Source organism: Molothrus ater, chromosome 1 (genome assembly GCF_012460135.2).
Source record: "Molothrus ater isolate BHLD 08-10-18 breed brown headed cowbird chromosome 1, BPBGC_Mater_1.1, whole genome shotgun sequence".
NCBI lineage: Eukaryota > Metazoa > Chordata > Aves > Passeriformes > Icteridae > Molothrus > Molothrus ater.
This window is the reverse complement of record NC_050478.2, coordinates 151,023,360-151,042,331: the sequence shown is the minus strand read 5'-3', so window position 1 is coordinate 151,042,331 and position 18,972 is coordinate 151,023,360. Positions and strand designations below refer to the sequence as shown.

General features: G+C 51.0%; 1 protein-coding gene across 13 annotated transcripts in view; it reads right to left on the bottom strand.

Annotated features, from left to right (window-relative positions):
- Window positions 1-18,972, bottom strand: part of ADGRB1 (adhesion G protein-coupled receptor B1) — a 288,288-nt gene that overhangs the window by 203,594 nt on the left and 65,722 nt on the right. For all 13 annotated transcript variants that reach the window (XM_054514932.1, XM_036404287.2, XM_054514939.1 and 10 more), the window contains exon 2: window positions 2,278-3,197. In XM_054514932.1, coding sequence (XP_054370907.1) covers window positions 2,278-3,025 — 748 coding nt within the window. In that variant the 5' untranslated portion in view covers window positions 3,026-3,197. The remainder of the gene's footprint in view (window positions 1-2,277; window positions 3,198-18,972) is intronic.

Genomic DNA, 18,972 nt, shown 5'->3' with positions numbered 1-18,972 from the left:
CAGTTCATAGGATGGTTTGAGTTGGAAGGGACCACAAAGATCATCTCATTCCAACCCCCTGCCATGGGCAGGGAACCTTCCACATTCCTTCTTGTGCCTTTAAAGTCATCAGAGTAGATTAGTACAACTCACACAACTCCACTTGTTCCAGGATGAAAGTGTTAAGACAAGCCCAGAAACAACGAATGACTCAGAAAGCAGCAGGGAGGGAAAAATAGCAATGATAATAATAAAAAAAAAAAGAAAAAAAGAAAAAAAAAAAAAAAGCTTGTTGGGAAAAAAACCCGCTACAGATACAATTGGAACAGCAGTGATTGCAATAACCAGCATCAGCACTTGGAAATCAGGAACCCTATCAAAATATTCCACCCACAAGATGCTGTTAAGGGATTGCTGACTCCCTGTCCAAATTGGATCTCGCCTCCATCTTCCTGATCAAGCCTTTGCATAAATCAAAACAGACACAGTGACAGACAGAGCAGCACATGGAGAGCCCGGGCACCCTGCAAGCATCGTTTCTGTGTGGATGGCATCCCACCAGCCAAGATGATAATTCCCTGTCTCCAGTATGGAGCAGATGTGAGCAGCCAGCAGAAAAATTATCTGCACTCTACAAATATTTGACACCCAAAAAGGATTTTGATTCAGCCACCCTCGAGCCTCTTTCATATTTACTTTGGGGGAACATTCAGGCACTCGAGCTGGACTAGGAGAGATCCCTACAAAAGCCAATATTAAGCTTGAATGCTTCAGGATTTGCTGAAAATCTTATTTCAAATTTCACCTTTGGTTGCAGTGAGAAAGGTCACACTGCTTGGGTGGAAGGCATAAATCACCCAATCAGCAAATTCCAGGCATGACACATGACTGAACTCCGAGAGGCTCCTCAGAGCTGTTCACACAGGAGAAAAGGGCATTGCAAGAAAAAAAATAAACCCAACCCAAATCTGGAGAGTCTTGTGCTCGTGGCCAGGGAGGGAGGCACGACTGAAGAACTAATTTGCAGGATTTATGGCTCGGCTGTGCCTTCATGTATTGATTCACAGACCAGTGAGAAACAAAATCTCCCCCAAAATACACTCAGGAAAGCACGAGTAGCTGATCATACCCTGATCTCTCAGCTAAGGCCAGGCTGCAGTCTGCAGTAAAATCACTCTGCACAGCCCAAATCTGCCTGGTCACCTCCTGCCTACTGCAGAAGCAAATCTGGCCTCTTCCCCTCAACCCTGAGAAATCCCACCCTCAACAAGGGTGGAAAAGCCAGGAAGGATCCCCAAATTCCTGACCCAGACAGATGCCAACTTTCTGCTGGTGGCAGAGGACATTTCAGTCCGGCACCTGAAGAAGATGAGACCTTGTGGGTAGGCTCAGGTGGGGATCTGAGACTCACTGAACTGGAGGCTCCATTCCCTGACACCTGTGCTGCTGTTCAACATCACACCTCTGCTTTACATAACCTGCATGCTGGGGTGGGAGCTGAGAATAAACACCCTGGAGCAGACCTGACACAGCAGTAAGAAAAAGGCTCCACTTTCAGACCCCCTTCAAGTCCCTTCTGCTTGGCAAGACCGTGCCAGGTCTCTGGAAGGAGCATTTCTCTCCCCAGAACTTGATCAGACTTCAGGATCATCCCACCTGGACTCACAGCCCTTTTTCTCATGGCTCTCCCACCTCCCCAGTCCCTTTCCAGCCCACACCATCCTCCAGACCACAATCAAAACCCAGTGAAATATCTGAGGAATGAGCCCAGGTAACCCCTTGCAAGCATCATGGTGAATTCTCTTTCTTAAAGCCTCCAGAAGGAAAACAAAGCTGAGAACAAAACGAGAGTGCTTGCTGTTGCCATCCCCTTTTGAACCAGACCCAAGAATTAAGTTTTCCCTAGGAATTAAAAGTGGTTGATAGGGCTGCCTGCCTCGGGAGGTAGCTTGGATCCTGTTTTTTCTAGGACATCTGTAATTACTTTGGAAAACTGCTCACCCTCAGGTAAGCATCTCCCTCTCAGGAGCTCAGAGGCTGCAGGAGTAAAACAAGCAATGAACAAGCCCTGAGAACGAATTGCAAAAACCTGGGGAATATTTAGGGGCAGCTGATTTGCAATTCCAGTCGCAGGCTCATAAAGAGCCCCGTGGGTTACCTGACCTGCCTGTCGATTGGGAAATGAGGTTTTTCATGCCAGGCATCCACAGATACGGACACAGAGGTGACGGGGACAGTGTGAGAGAAGAGCCCAAGCAGACCTCCCTCCCCAAAACCCCCCGACCACCCTCCACTCACCCAGGAACTCCGCTCCGTTGGTGTCCTTGGGGCTGCCCACACAGTTCTCCAGGTAAATCCCATCCTTGTAGCAATCCTCCTTCTTCCTGGTGAAGCCCAGGATCTCGCTGGCCTGATCCAGGACCTCCCCTCCCGAGCAGGAGCACGGGGTCTGCATGATGCCGCACGGGTGGGAGCTGCTGCTGATGGCCAGGCAGGTGTCCAGCCACTTGCAGAGCATCTGGCAGGCGGCTTTGCTGGGGTTCCTGTTGCCCACCACCAGATACTCCACGGAGAAGTCCCTCTCCTGAGCCTTGGTGGGCTTCCACCTCATGGGCCAGGTGTCCACGCCCGGCGGGGCCGTCTGCTTCATCTGCAGGAATTGTTTGTTGGACTGGAGGAAGGCAAAGCGGGTGGAGCCATCACAGAGCTTCAGGACATCATCAAAGCTCTCCATGCCCAGGTAGGTGCGGGTGGACTCCAGGAAGGAGTCGAACTGGTAGGTGCGGATGTGCTGGTGGTCACATATGCCGGAGGGCTTGAGGATCTTCATGTACAAAGTGTACCTGCGAGGGTCGGGGTTCTGGATAATCCAAGAGCACAGGGAGGAGTTCAACGGGAAGACGGCGAAGGAGGAGAAATACCCAAAGAATTTCCCTTGGACCAAAGTGGTGCAGGGAGTTTGTGCCAGGTCCAGAGCGACCACGGTCCACACAAAGTAGAGTGGAGATACCAAAAGCAGGTTCAGGGCGGATCCAATGCTCCTCATCCTAGGTCTCGGGTCCTCTGGAACTCAAAGTAAATGTCAAGCAGGTGCCAGATCCTGGACATAACAGGGACCAGCTTAGAGGAAAAGCAGAGTTTAAGAGGCTCTGGATCCGAAATCAAGCTGATCCTCCCATGTCTGGATTTGAGCTCCCTCCTGTGGCCATAAACAACACCTGGAAAAAAACAGGGAAGGGAAGGAGGAGGGGAGAGAAAGAGAAGAGATTTGGGATTTGGTCGTTTTGGCGGTACTTTGTTGTTGTTGTTTTTATAAACCCTTCACACGGCTGAGAATCCACACAGCAGCCCCAGCACCGGCACTTCTCACGAGGGGAAGATGCAGCTCCACGTCCCCAGGCTTGGTTGGGGGTGTCCCCATCCCCAGGCTTGGTTTGGGGCTGTCCCCATCCCCAGGTTTGGTTGGGGGTATCCCAAACCCCAGGTTTGGTTTAGGATGTCCCCATCCCCAGGTTTGGTTTGGGGGTGTCCCTATCCCCAGGCTTGGCTGGGGCTGTCCCCATCCCCAGGTTTGGTTGGGGCTGTCCCCATCCCCATGCTTGGTTAGGGCTGTCCCCATCCCCAGGTTTGGTTTGGGGGTGTCCCCATCCCCAGGTTTGGTTGGGGGTATCCCCATCCCTAGGCTTGGTTTGGAATGTCCCCATCCCCAGGCTTGGCTGGGGCTGTCCCCATCCCCATGCTTGGTTGGGGCTGTCCCCATCCCCAGGTTTGGTTTAGGATGTCCCCATCCCCAGGTTTGGTTTGGGGGTGTCCCCATCTCCAGGTTTGGTTTGGGGCTGTCCCCATCCCCAGGTCTGGTTTGGGGTGTCCCAAACCCCAGGAGGGACCGAACTGTGACTGACCCAGGGGTGAGCACAGCTGTGATTCTGCTTTCCTTCCCAGTGCCCCCTGCCCAAGCAGATCCCTCTGCTGAGCCCAGCAGAGCCTTGACTCTGTATCTGAACCATCTCCCCAAGGAAAACATGGTTGGTATCTGGGTTAGGGAGGCTCCAGCTCTCCCCCTCCCCGGGGAGCTGGTTCAACACAGATTTCAGGCTGCACCTGGGGAGGGTGGGCTGGAGGTCAGCATGGCCAGCTGGGCTCTGCCTCCTCCTTTCCTTCTGCCACCACTTGCTTTTTAGCCTCTTAATGCCCCTCCTTTTCTCTCTCCCTTCCACCAAAACCGTGCAGAGAAGGGAGTTGTTGCTCAGGAACCCAGCTCTGGTGGAACCCTGAGGCCAGATAGGATAATAGATGGAGCTGTACACCCAGTACAGGAGCAAAAAAAGGACAATAGAGACAGATTTTATCTCTTCCCACATCAGGCACCCACCTCTGCTTTTGCCCCTGGGTGCAGGACACCCCAAAGCCTGTGGTGCCAGGCTTAGAGCGTCTGCTGAGTGAGAGCCCTCTGTGCCAGTGCCAGCACCTCCTTCAGCCCCCTAAACCCTTCAACCAAAGTAGAATCCACGCTGCAATGCCCTAAGGATGCATTCCCTGCATCCTCCTGTGGCACAGACTCCTCCTTCAGCCCAGCTGCCCAGAGCCCTGCTCCTCCCATGCCAAAGAGGCACTCGAGTACATGTCCCTCCTTCTTACCCCATCAAAAGACTCTCCTGAGGTCCCTTCCCTCCATCTCCTCTCTCCAGGAGAGAAGAGAGAAGGGGAAATAAGATGAGTAGCAGGACTTTCCTTATCTTGTACTCCCTCCCACAACTGTCCACCCCCAAATTTGGGGAGGGGTCCAGTTAACAGGGCAGGAGGGGCTGACCACACAGCCATGGCACCTTTTCCCTCCCACCCTTCCAGCTTTTTCCCTCTGAGCCCAACCCAGGTAGGGAAAATCAGGCGTTTCCCCTCGGGTGAGGCTCATCCTGACCCTGCAGCACTTGCTGCCTCCAAAGCAGATCTGCTGCCCCATTTCCAAAGGGCACGGGGAACCTGGGAGGAAGATTTCCCCCTATCAAGTCAGACAACTGCCATTATTGGGGGAGACTTCGCGGTTCATAGTGAAAGGAACTGCTCAGGACCTCTGCACCGAAACGCAAACAGCCCAATTCCAGAGGGGCAAACACCACCCTGGGCTGCAACATCCAAATAATTCTGATCCTCTGGGATGTGTTTCCCGTGATCAGGGTGGCACTGCCATGAAGGAATTAGGGTGAGACACTGTGGAGAGGGGCATCTGCATCCAGGGAGGAGGGAAAACTCGTTTCCATTGCAGCTACTGCTCCAGCCCCAGCCCCAGTGCTGCCATCTCCCACCTCATGCCAGGCTCTGCCTTCCCAGACTGCAAACAGAGGGAGCTTTACAAATTCCCAGCAAATCCACGGCTCAGGCAGCTAATCCCAGCCCCAGGAGAGACTGACAAACAAGAGATGAGAAGCCCACAGACCATCCTGTGAATCTGAGGCGAGATGAGAAGCTAAATGCACCTCCACATTCTTTCAGTTTCTCTCCCTGCTCTATATCAAAGACTTGTCTCTGCATCTCTCTTCTTCTGCCAAAACCTTTTCTTTTGGGCAGGAAAGGGTTAGGGAGCTCCAAAGTCACACCTGCTATTTGCAAACTGTGTTTCATCCCTGATTCAGATCACTGCAGCCCCTGCCACCACATTCCTGAGTGTGTGTTAGACCTGACACTAATCAGCCCGGAGTCCAAATGCATTTGGACTTAAATTTTTTACAAGTCAGATCCCCACTCCTGGCTGGTTTGCAGCCTACAAAGCTCAGCAGTGTAAATCTCCCCTTGCCAGGCTCCTGCCTGCCTCTGGGGCCAGAATTCAGGAGTCAAAAAGGGATGAAAACCTGGTCTTGCTTGCAAAAAAACCACAGGCACCTACCAAACATCTTATAAAATTCCTGATTAGCAGGAGGGGTTGCTGTGAATATTTTAAATATCAGATTCCAGAGCTGAAAGGCTCTTGCTTTATCTGAGACTCTGAGAGGGGCCACTGGCTCTCTCAGGGCAGTGCTGGAAAAGCTCATTCTGTTTGCAAATCCAAACTCTACCCGACCTTCACCCTGCTGAGCCAGCCAGGGATCACAGAATTATGGAATATATTGAGTTAGAAGGACCCACAAGGATCACAGAACCACAGAGCAGGTTGGGTGGGAAGGGACCTTAAAGATCATTTTGTCCAACTCTCTCTTATGGGCAGGGACACCTCCCACTATCCCAGGTTGCTGCAAGCCCTGTCCAACCTGGCCTTGGACACTTCCAGGGATGGGGAATCCAGAATCTCTCTGTGCAGGGCTTCAGCACCCTCTGAGTAAAGAACTTCTTCCCAAAATCCAATCTAAACCTGCCCTCTGGCAGTGGGAAGGCAATCCCCCTTGTTCTGTCTCACCGTGCTCTTGTAAATAGTATCTCCATCTTTCTTGTCATCTTAACCTCTGGTCTAGAGCAGAAACCTGCCTTTCCTGGTTGGAAGCAGGAGCCAGCAGTGCCTCCATAGCAACCAGATGATGAGGAGACAGGGTTTGTTTTGAAATCCAGTCCCTAATGGTGACTTCAGCTCCTGGGATTCAGCCCAGGCCTCCTGCTCGCCACAAACTCAATTTTTCTCACGCTGACCACAGACCTGCTTCTGTCTGAGGATGTGGTGAGCACAAAACAAATTCCCCCCTCACTGCCCCTGTCTGGGAAAAGCACCATAAAATCCAACAAACTTAAACCAGACCTGTTATGGTTGTTAAGTCCCACAATTGATTTCTCCTCAGTGCAGTCCCATCTGGAAGGTTTCACCATAAGGAGCATAAACATATTTTTTTTTTCTCTTTTAACTAATCCCTGCTGAAGTGGGAATCTTTACTCAGAGCAGGAATGGATGGGAAAAACCCCCTCCAGACCTGGATTTTTGGCTCAACAGGTGTTGGATGTGGCAGGGAGGGAAGATGCAACAGGCACCTGAATGGCTGATGTGTGTCAGCAGAGATCCACCTCCTACATTTCCATCCCAAAAAAACCCCAAAAGGGGCATATAAGGCTACAGCCTGAAGCTGGGGAAGCGATGTTAAATGAGTGAAAAACAGATTATTGCAGTGGTGGAGGTCACATTTCTATGCACACAGTTAAATTCACCCACATTCCCATGGTTTTTGCCACAGTCAGTGTCTAGGTAGCCTGGCTGTTTCTGGAATTTTGAGTGATGGAAGACATCCCTGCCTGATCCCATCCTTTGGCTCCAACTTGGAGCACTTCCCCAAACCTTTCTTTCCATCTCTGCCTAGGAGATGGATCTGGCAGAGCAAAGCCTGGGGACAGCAGGTGACATTGGAGCACCTTGGGCTCTCCTTTGCCTGCGTTTCTCAAGGACAAACCAAAATATTGTGGTCTTTGTGTGGAAAATATGGGTTTTCATCCCAAGAAACCCACAGAAAGAGGCTGAAAAGCATGGTCTGAATGGTCCTTCTGCCCTGGTTACCTTGTGCAGGTGTCAGGGGTGAGAAGGAAGGGGATTATGAAGAGCTGTGAGCCCCCAGTGAGGCTCCTGCACCCTCACACAGCTGGGCACAGCCCTGGTAACCTTTTCTACCTCCTTGCTGAGCATTTCCCATCCCACTCTGGCATCCACTGGATCAGAAATCCTCTGGGACAGACCTCCACAGCTCAAATCAAAACCAGACAAGGAGTGAATCACAAGTTACACCTGGGCTGCCCAGGGGGTTTAGGCATCCAGTTTGCGCTGGTCTCAATGAATTTTGGAGCCCAGGTGTTTGAGCATCCAATTTGTGCTGTTCCCAGTGAATTTTGGAGCCCAGGGGGTTTAGGCTCCCAGTTCATGCTGGTCCCAGTGAATTTTGGGGCTCAAGAGGTTTAGGCATTCGGTTTGTGCTGGTCCCAGTACATTTTGGAGCCCAGGGGTTTAGGTTTCCAGTTTGTGCTGGTCCCAGTGAATTTTGGTGCCCTATGGGTCTAGGCTTCCAGTTTGTGCTGGTCCCAGTGAATTTTGGAGCCCAAAGGATTTAGGCATCCAGTTTGCACTGGTCTCAATGAATTTTGGAGCCCAGGGAGTTTGAGCATCCAGTTTGTGCTGGTCTCAGTGAATTTTGGAGCCTGCAAGCCATAAAATCATCAAATTGTTAAGGCTGGAAGAGATCTCCAAGGTCACCAAAGTCCAAGCTTTAACCACCATGGTGGGCCCTCTCTTCCTGCAGGAATGATCCAGGTCTGAGGCTGAATTTTGCCACCACCCTCGTGTTCCTGCTTGATTCCTGCACAGGTTCTCCACCCCCACAGCCATCCTGGGGAGTCAGGCAGTGTGGGATGTGTGAGCAGGGATCAGGGCATCCCTGATTTTACCCACAGGAGCCTTCACCCTGTGCCTGAATAGCCCAATTCACCCCATCCCACCAAGATGGCCACCTCCAAACTGGCGTGTCCAGCCCTGCAGCTGTGCCCGGCCCAGAGATTTCAGCTCTGCCTGGGCAGGAGGAGCCTGCAGGATGCTGCCATGTCCTGCTTTCCAAAGTCCCTGCGTGGCCCAGTCCTCCCAGGAAGGGAAGGGTGACACCCCTGGTGGAGCACCCACCACCTTCCCTGCCTGTGTTGGTGACGCTCCTGGAGCAGCAGCCGGGATGCGGCCAATGGAGGGCACTCTTAGCCATGCACACAAACCCACAGGCACACAAACACTCCATGGAAAAGAAAAGAAAAAAAGAAGAAAAAAAAAAAAAAAGGGGAGAAAAAAAAAATCAAGATGACTTCAGGAAGGGCATCCTTCCCCACTGCTGCCTGTAGGAGCATTCCCAACACCCTCTCCCTGGTCTGTTCCCAGTGGTTCAGCACTCCCAGCTCCTCTTTCTCTGTCCACTGGCTCCAGATGTGCCACTGGCCAGGATTTTCTTCCCTCTTCTTTTCCTTCTCCTGACCTTGGTGCAGGGCTGACATCCCAGCAGGGTGAAAGCCTCTCTCACCAAGATAATCCTCCCTTCCTGGGGCTTCCCGTTTCCCTGTAAGAAAGTCCCCAGATATCACACTAAATATCCCTTTTGCCTGAGGCAGAAAAATGCCTGGCCCTGAAAAGTCCCTTGCCACTCTGAGAAAACACAGGAAAGGAATTTGTTCTGTCCTTATTCACAAGGAACTGTGAACAGAGAGAGAAAAAAAAAAAAAAAAAAGCTGCAACAGCTTGGAAATTTTGGGGTTTTTTTTGTGAGGGAGTAAAGCAGAGTGGAAATGCCTGGAAAAACACAGTGGGATCTGTGAGCTGGCAGCACAGAGAGGAGTCAAGAAGGGCTCAGACCTGAGTGTTGTTTGGCTGCAGTGGCTCTGCTGGGCTGCAGGGACAGGAGTTAACCCTGGAAGGCACCCAGGGAGCTTGGGCAGGCCCTGGAGCAGCACCTCTTCCATAAAATCAGAGCTCAAAATCGGGGTTTTTCCTTAGTATTGTTTTTTATGGTCAAGTTTCCATCCCTGGAAGTGTTCAAGGCCAGGTCTGAGGGCTTTGAGCAAGGGAAAAGTGTCCCTGCCCATGGCAGAGGGCATGGAATTCAATGATATTTAAGGTCTCTTCCAACCCAAACAAATCCACGATTTTCTAACCACAGATTTCTGCATGGCCCCCTCACATCCTGGAATATCTGCTCCATCACTGCAGAGACTGATGTGCTTCCCCCTGCCTCTCCCTGAGTCTCCTGAGTGCACAGAAAGCCAAAATCTCACCTGCCTGCTGTGTTAATAAATTCTATATATACACACACCAGCATCCTTCATCCCAAATTTCTCCCAGCTCCAAGCAGGAAAAGGCACCTGCAGACCCCAGCAGATAGGGAACAGCCTGAACATCATGAACAGGGTAGGAAATGTTTGATCCTGATGGAGATTGGCTTGTGGGTCAGGATCCCGATCCTATTTCAACTTTCAAAGGCTGGAAGAGGGGATATGGGGAAAGGGAGGGCTGGGAAATGGGAAATATCTCAAAATGGATCATCCTGGGGCTTTCAACCGCAATGAGGAAACTCCAAGCCCCTGAGCTTTGGTTGAACCATCCCATCTGTGATGTCCTTCAGCACTGGCCAGATGGGGAGACACAATCAGGGGGAGCTAGATTTGAATCCTGCTCCAGGATTTGTGCACTCTGTCAGTGAAGCATCTCTGCCAGTCTTTCCCCACCTGCAAAGATGGATGTGAGAAGCATCCTCTGCTTTCCTTTGGGGCTCCATGATCTGAAAAATTCCAGCAGGGTGCTGGAGATGATGATTCATTTCTAACCAACCAGGATTTCATCCCAAAAGGAGCTTAATTTAAAGACTAAGGTGTCTGTTCCTGATGATGTTGACTATAGATGGGCTAAAAGCTCTCAGGGTTTGCAAGGTCAGCTCCAGTTCCTTGCTCTGGATGATTTTTTTTTTCCAGTGGGTGGGATCAGGGGACAGCTGAGCACAAAGACTGGGGCTCAAAATCTGGGATCCAGTCAAAATTCTGTGGGGAAAATCCTGGCCAAGCAGGAGGGCCAGCTGTGCTGCAGATGTGGCTGCCTGAGGAAAGGGGGCTCAGGGCTCTGTTGGCTCCAGCACAGCCTCACCCAGGTGTTGTCTGTGCTCTTGCTGTCCTTAAGCCATCACCTCATCCCAATCCACATCTATCTTTGTCCTCAGCTTTCCTCTGCGTGGGTGCAAATCCCTTGGCATTGCCTCTTGGGAGCCCTGGCAGGACTTGGAGCTTCTCAAGGATTTCCTAGGGGTGGCTTTGATGTTCTGGCACAACAAAGTCAAGGAGCACAAGGGGGTTCTTGGCAGAAGGTTGATGATGGAGGCCATCATGTGACCTCTCACCCTGCCTCAGTTTACCTCAGTTTAAGGAAAGCAGACTGAAATCCCAAGTGGGAGTGGGGTTACAGCAAGCCCGCTGTGAGTTCCCCGGCATTTCCTCACTCCCAAGGGAATACACAACTCCTCTGATCCTGGTTAAAATCAGCTTTTCCTCCATGCCAGCATCACCCATACTCCCTGCCTGGCCTAACTCCCACCCATCCCCATCGTTGGTAGCAAAAAATACCATGGATTCTGCACCAGCATATCCTAGAAAAATCCCATTTTCCCCATTCCCTTATAACAGCCAACCCTTTGGGGTGTTTTTCTCTCCATCACCACCCTGCTCCTGAGTGTGAGGATTACACAAGAGGGCCTCTGAGGGCAAGGTCACCCCAAGGAGTGAACAGAAACGCTTCCATCACTGCTCATTGGAGCTGGGAACTGGGATGGGATTGATTGGGAATTCAGCTGGAGGTTAAAAGCACTGGCATTAGCTGGGGAGCTAAGTGGGAAGCCCCCAGGGATAGGGGGTGTTTAGGGAGGGGACATTTGCACAGGGATGTTTGGCACAGCTAAAACTGGGCTTTGGGATTCCTGGGGTGCACATCCTGACACTGCTGACTTCTGCATCCCACATCAATCCCATCCTCAGGCTCCTTTTCTGGCCCCTGAGGAGAAAAGCCTTGACACAGCTCCTGTTCCTGTGGCTCAATTCCTATTCCCAAAGCAGAACAGCCTTCCACAGGGTCTAATGCTCTCTCTTGAGCTGTGGCCTGGCATGGTCTGGGGTGGGGATTATTGGCTGGGGCAAAAGCCTCACCAGGAAGTGTCCTGAGATGTGTAGGCAGTGATGTTTCAGTGTTTCAGGTCAAAATTTAGAAAGAAATTCTTCCCTGTGAGGGTGGTGAGGCCCTGGCAGAGGTTGCCCAGAGAAGCTGTGGGTGCCCCATCCCTGGAATTATCCAAGGCCAGGTTGGACAAGGCTTGGGACAACCTGGGATAGTGGAAGGTGTCCCTGCCCATGGCAGGGAGTTGGAACTGGATGATCTTTATGGTGCCTTCCAACCCAAACTTTTCCTGCCCCATGGCACCTCAGAGCTGCCCAAGGGAAACCAAAGGAGACCAAGACCCAAACAGCTGATTTTGCAACCAGTTTGGGGCTAGGATCTGCACAAACTCATGTTTTAGTGCTTCTCCCAGCACCAGGAAAGGAGATTTCCCATTTGCTGCTCTCCAGCTCGAACCTGGCTGGGGATGATCAGCAGTAGGAATGACCAGAGGCCTCTGACCAGCCCCAGTGCATGGAAAATGTAATGTGGGCTCTTCTTCTGGCTCCTTCCATGGCTTTGAATGACCGTGCCTCAGTTTCCCCCCACCAGACAAACAATGTTTCCACTCCCCCAGTGATGGGGATGAATTTCCTAGGAGGCAGCTGGGAAAAGATGGAAAGACTGCATCAGAGTCCAATTTTGCATCAACCCTGAAGGTGCACCATGCTGTTTTTGAATGCTGCTGCCTCAGCAAAGTTAAAACTGGATTGGGAACATTTCCCCTTCTGACAACAGGAATTCAGCTTGTAATTTTAGGCATTCAGTTTTCCAATGCCCAGCGAGGACGTCATTAAACTGCACACAGAAGTACCGTGAGATCCTATTGCTCAGATTTGCAATTTTCCAGCAATGGCAAGATGGAGATTCAGGCTGTGCTTGCAAAAGACACTTAGAATACAGGTCCTTTTAGTAAAACCAGAGCTGTGGCCAACCCTGGCCTTACTTTCACTGTCCACAGAGCGAGGACCACAGAAGAACTTGAATTCCAGGACTGCTTTAGTGATGGGAGAGATTCCATCTGCTTCCACAGGGTCTGAAATGAGGGGCTTTGGAATCTCTGATACCACACTAAAGTAGGCAAATGGGAATTTCTCAGAGTCATGGAGGTGGCAGAAATACCTGAGCTTGAGCAGGGTGTGGAACCCTTCCACCAAGCTGAGCGCAGCCCCTGAAGGTGGAGAGAAACAGAGACAAAGCAAATCCCTTTTGAAGCCCCGATTTTCCATGGTTTTGGACCCAGCCATGACCTTGAGGCAGCAGAAGTCTGCACCCTGCACTTACAAAGCAGAAGAACAATAAATATGTGTGTTCCTGCAGCACCTTCTCCCCGAGGTCCACATGAGGAGCAGCAGTGAATCAAGGCTGGTGAGGCAAGAGCCATCCTCACTGACCCCAAAGCCTGAGCACAAACTAGAGGAAGTAGTTTTTCACACAGCTCATAATTCATTCAGGGACCTCATTGCCACAGGATGATGTGGAGGCCAAAGGCATAAAAGGGTGACAAAATGGATTAGGGAATGTGTGGAGGAGAGGTGAATCCTTTGCTCTTGAGCAGGATGGTCTGGGAGCAACTGCCAGTCTCAGGGTGGCTCTTTCTGTGCTTTTCCTTCAGCCTTGCATGGGTTATCCAGATGGATTTGGTAGGATTTGGTAGGATTAAGATGGATTGCCCCAAGCCAGGGCAATCCTCAATTTCAGACTGGGGGAAGATGGATGAAGAGTAGCCCTGAGGAGGAGGAGGGTTTGAGGGTACTGGATGAGAGGCTGGACACAAGCTGGCAGTGTGAGACTGCAGCCAAGAAACAGCCAGATCCTGGGATTCTTCAAAAGAAGAGTGGCCAACAGGGTGAGGAAGGTGATGCTGCCCCTCTGCTGAGACCTCAGTGCTGGATCACTCAGCACAAGGCACGCGTGGAGATGGTGGGTGCAGAGGAGGGCATCCAAAAAATGATCCAGGGGCTGGAGCCCCTCTGCTGTGCAGACAGGCTGGGAGAGCTGGGCTTGTTCAGCCTGCAGGAGAGAAGGCTCCAGGCAGACCCCATTGCAGACTTCCAAATTATTCAGAAAGCTTGTAAGAAACAGGCTGAGATGCTTCCTACCAAGGCCTGTGGCAACAGGACAAGAGACAGTGGCTTTAAACTAGGTGCAGGTTGGATACGAGGAAGGAATTTTTTATAATGAGGGTGGTGAGGCCCTGGCAGAGGTTGCTCAGAGAAGCTGTGGCTGCCTCAAACCTGGAAATGTTTCAGGCCAGGTTGGCTGGGACTTTGAACAACCTGGTCTTGTGGAAGGTGTCCCTGCCCATGGCAGAGGTTTTGCAGCCGGCTCCCTCCAGGGTGCCTTTCAAACCAAGCCCCACTATGCTGCTGCCCATGGAAGCAGGGGAGTGGAGTAGATGATCTTTAAAAATCCCTTTCAAAACCAGCCCACCCTATGATTCCATGATTCCATGTCTCTTACTCCTTCCTTAAATAACCATTATTTCATCTACTGTAAAAAAGTGCAGGGGTATTATATTAAGCCACAAAAATTATGTTCACACTGCCAAACCATCTACAGAGCCTGAAACTAAAAAGAGTGCCACAAATCACATCCACGTTGTTAAAAACCCCACCCAAAGTGGGTTGGCCTGATCCATCTTCCCACTGCACTCTGTGAGAAAGCAGCCCTTGGGGTGGATGGTGATCTGCCCTGACCTAAATTCCTCTGGAGAGTCATGCTCATCCCCACGCAGGGCTGTGCCTGCTCTAACCCTGCTGGACAGCAAAGCATCCTGCCTGCTGTGCTCCCTGGAGCCTCCCCTTTTCCTCACAGGCTCCTGGTGGGGCAGAACCTGCCTTCCAGGCTCCCCTGCAAGAAACCCTGGGATGCTGGGATGCAGGGAGGCTGGCAGAGGGATGCAATCACAGCACAGGCGTTAACAAGCTGGATTATTCCTCGCATCTCATCCATCAGTCTCATGACAAGCAGTTCAGGATTTGCATAAAGGAGACAGATGTACTCTGTTCCCCTTTCCAGTCCTCTCTCCAGGAACCCTTGAGCAATGTGACGTGGGAGAGGAGATCACTGGTGAGGGACAGGCAGGGGGGGCTATTGGGAGGCAAAGTTCTTCCTCTGTTCTCACTTTCCTTGGCTTTGTTCAATCATAGGAGATGATGGAGGACATTACAGAGTGATTTGTGCAGCGCTGAGGATGTGCTGGTTCGGGGCTGGGGTTAGTGAGCTGTCTGTGTGCAGCCTTGGTGAAGATGAAGGGCTGAAGGAGAACGGTTTATATTTATTCTGAGGAGGGCTTGGCTGATGCTTCATCACAGGGATGACAGCAGAATCTGGGATTTTTACACGCTCCTTTATTTGTATGAGTATTTACTTCTGGCTCGGAGGAGAGGAAATCAGGACTGAAGAGCTGGAGGGCAGCTGGAGGTCTGAAGGCAAGAGGGCTTAAATTTAGGTTACTACACAAAACCCAAGACCTTGGAGGGGAATTCAGCTACAAAGCCATGTGCTGGTAATTCTTCTTGCCCCATTTCCTCCAGAGAAAGGTTTTGGGGCTCTTCCTCCTGTTTCCAAGCCAGCAGTGTTTAGAAAACCTCAGCCCCAGGTGTTCCCAAGCAGCCCTGCTGTGACAAACCCACCTGTGCAGCACAGGAACCTGCTTTAGTGAGCCAGGAAACACAGGAATGATGAGGAAGGTGCCAGGAGGTGAGGACTGGTGCCTTTTTTGTCCAGAGGATGGACTGGGCAGGGATATTATGGAAGTCTCCAGTCTCCCAGGACAACCCCTGGAGGGTCAGGGGCATCTCCACATGTAGTTCCAGGCCGGAATCCAGCACAGCATGGTTGGGAATGTAAGCCCCCACCTTGTGCCAGACACAATGAGCAGATGGCCCTCCTTTAGTTCCTGAAGAACAGGAATCCACATGCCAAATCAATGCTAATTTGCCCTTTTGCTGTCTGTCTCCACAGGCTACAGCCTCTGCTGCTGAAGGATAAGGAGCAGGGGCTGTGTCTTGGCTCTGGGACCAGGCATGGCACAGCTTTTGGGCACACCCCAGCCCTCCTTCCCTCTGAGAGGGGCTGGCCTGATCCCACAGAGCTGCAGGAGAGAGTCCCTTGGCTCAGCCACCTGCCACCATGTGTCCTGGCACTGCCTTGGGCCAAAGCTTCACCAGGGAGCGTGGAAATAATTAATTGGTCTGGATGATCACAGGACCACTCTCGTGCCTGCCTGTAATCCCTCAGTTATTTATGAGGAGAGGTGGAGCCTCAGAGGGGGTGCATGGACATGGACAGCACAAGGGGGTGTTCCCTCATGTGTCCCTGCAGGAAATTAGGGGTGGAGGAGATCAGAGAATCATAAAATCATGGAATGGTTTGGGTTGGAAGGGGCCTTAAAGGCCATCCAGCTCCCACCCCCTACCATGGGTCCAGCCTTCCACTAGACCAGGTTAATCAGATCCCTGTTCAGCTGGGCTGGAATTCCTACAGGAATGGGGAGTCCCCAGCCCCTCTGGGCAGCCCCAGCTCTCTGATCTCCCTCTGGGGAGAAAATCCAGGTATCACCTCTGTGGGATCAGGTAAAGCCTGATCTACCTGATTTTGCATTGGAAATCAGTGCGGGGCTTTTCCCTGTCTTACCATTCCCTGCACATAAATCATCAACTTTTTTAGTAAACTGTGGCCCCTGCCAGTACCAGCAGCAGATCAGAGCACTCCCCTCAACCCTCATCAATCCTGACCCAAAGAGCAAGGTGAGGAAAAGCATTAATCCAATTTTTTTCGTCAAAACTGCCCTTTGGTAACTCACAAAAAGCCGAAAAACGTGGGTAGAGCCGGTAGATCCTGGTTCCAGGAGCAGGAGCATAAAGTTTGCTGCCAGTGCTTTTCATGAGAACTGGATCGGTGCTTTTTCCCTCTCCCTCCTTCCCTCCTTCTCCTTTGCCTTTGCAAAGTGCGACAGCGTGGGGATGAATCGCCTGATTGTGCGCTCCTCTTTCCCCCACCACGCCGCTCCAACAGCAGGGCTGGGGGATGGAAAAGGAGCCCAGCTGCCTCTTGTGGGCTGTTCTCTCTCCACCCACCAAGCACTTTAAATCAGACACAAATTAACACCAACTCCTGGCATCCTTTATTAGCCAGGATTGGCTCAGCCTCAGTTTGATTTGCTTCTATCTTCTATTTTAATATTTCGTATCTTTCCACCCCAGCCCCACCTTCCTGGAGAGCTCACCTAACAATACCAGCAATGCACTGGAGAGCAGGGATGGCCCTTCTGCTCTTACAGGTGGTGTTGATTTCTGGTTTCTCGAGCTTTAAACCACACACTGTGCCCCAGTAGGGGACAGCAATCCCTCAAATGTTTCGTATTTCTGGGATTTTTTTTTCACCCAAACTGCTCTCAAAGCATCATTGAGAGAGAAACCCCATGCACAGAGTCACGAACATGAAGAACGTCACCTTTAGGGTACAGAGTGTTTGTCATTTGTCATCTGAGAGGGAAATTATGTAAGATCTCCTCTCTAGCAGAGGGAATTGAGTCAGCTGAAATTTGACTGCCTGATGTGGGACATGGTGCAGGTAAAAACCTGAGTCCTGCAAGGGATCATTGTCTCCAAAGACTCCACAGTGGCTTAAACATAAGGAGATGTCACCACACTCTGGGAAAGATGGCACCAACGTGGTCACTGATCCTCATCAGGATGGGGATCCAGGACCAGAGTCTAGAGAAGAGCCATCACTGGTGGAGATGCACAAAGAACTTCATGAGGGGCCACAAAGATGGTCAGAGGGCTGCAGCATCTCTCCTTGAAGACAGGCTGAGAGAGCTGGGGTTGTTCAGACCAGTCAGAGAAGACTCTGGAGACACCTCAACACAGCCTCCCTGTGCCTTAAGGGACCTTATAAAAAGGAGGGAGAGGGACTTTTTACATGAGCAGATAGGGACAGGACAAGGGGCTGTGGTTTTAAACTGAAAAAGGACAGATTTAGATTAGAGATTAGGAAGAAATTTTTCCCTGTGAGGGTGGAGAGGCCCTGGCACAGGTTGCCCAGAGAAGCTGTGACTGCCCCATTCCTGAAAGTGTCCAAAGCCAGGTTGGACAGGCTTGGAGCAACCTGGGATAGTGGAAGGTGTCCCTGCCCATGGCAGGGTGTCAGGACTGGATGATGTTAAAATTCCCTTCCAACCCAAACCATTCCATGATTCTCTTTCACAGGGCCCTGTCCCTCTTATCCTCCTGTGTTTTTTAGTCCTCATCATCAATGCGCTTGATGGAGACAAGATGAGAAGAACAAATAATGGGTTTCCTGCTGGAAGCACCATGGAATTGTCTGTCTCCTCCTGGCTGGCTGCTTGGCCACGTTTGCCAAGCCACGCACCGTTCGGCAACTGTCAAACCTTTTGTGGATTTCCATCTCTGCAATATTCGTTTCTTAGCAACTCTGTTTGCTTTTAGCAAAAACAAAATGTCTCTGCCTGTGGCGTGCTATTTCAGGCAGAAATGGTGCTGTTTCAGGTCCACGCCAGTCAGAAGGACCCTGGTGAAAATGGTCCTGTCTGCCCACTCACTCTTAAGAGGACTGAGTGAAATTCTTATTTGTTTCCTGCGTTCCTGCCTGGGGAAAGTGCAGCAATTCTGGGCACGGGCTGTGGCAAAGAGCTCCTACTGCTACACTGCTGTTCCACAGCCCCTGCCGTTCCTGGAGCCTGGAGTAGATTGTATAAGCCAGGTAATGAAGGTACAAGTCAGCAGCAAATTTTACAGCAGAGCAAAGTTCCAGAGAGAAAACACAGTTTGTGACCCCTGTGTAATTTATTGGGATTGTCCTTGGGCTTGAAAACTTTGATTGGATCCATCTCTACCAGAAGCTCATCCTGCTTGAGAGAAAGACCAATGAACTTGGAGGGCTGACCTTGTAAAAAAAGCTCAGCAACAATTTTCTCCCATGGACCAAGAGTGAGCAGCACAATGTGAGGGACACTGTGTCATTGCAGGATCCATGTTTTTAATTTCTCTATTTTCATGTCATCACAGAATGGTTTGGTTTGGAAGGCACCTTCAAGATAATCTCATTCCACTCTTTTCCATGGGCAGGGGCACTTTCCATCTAGACCAGATTGCTCAGAGTCCTGTCCAACCTGGCCTTGAACATTTCCAGGGATGGGAAGTCAATTCTATTGTTCCATTCGCACCAAAATGTTACAAATTCAGTCTCTCTCCAAATTCCCACCAAAATGTTACAAATTCAGTCTCTCTCTAGTGAAAACTGGAATGAGTGGCCATGAGTGGCCAGCTCCTCTGCAATGTAAGTTTTATCCTCCTTCATGAGTTCCCAGTAAGGGTAAAGACACACAAACTGGTATTAAA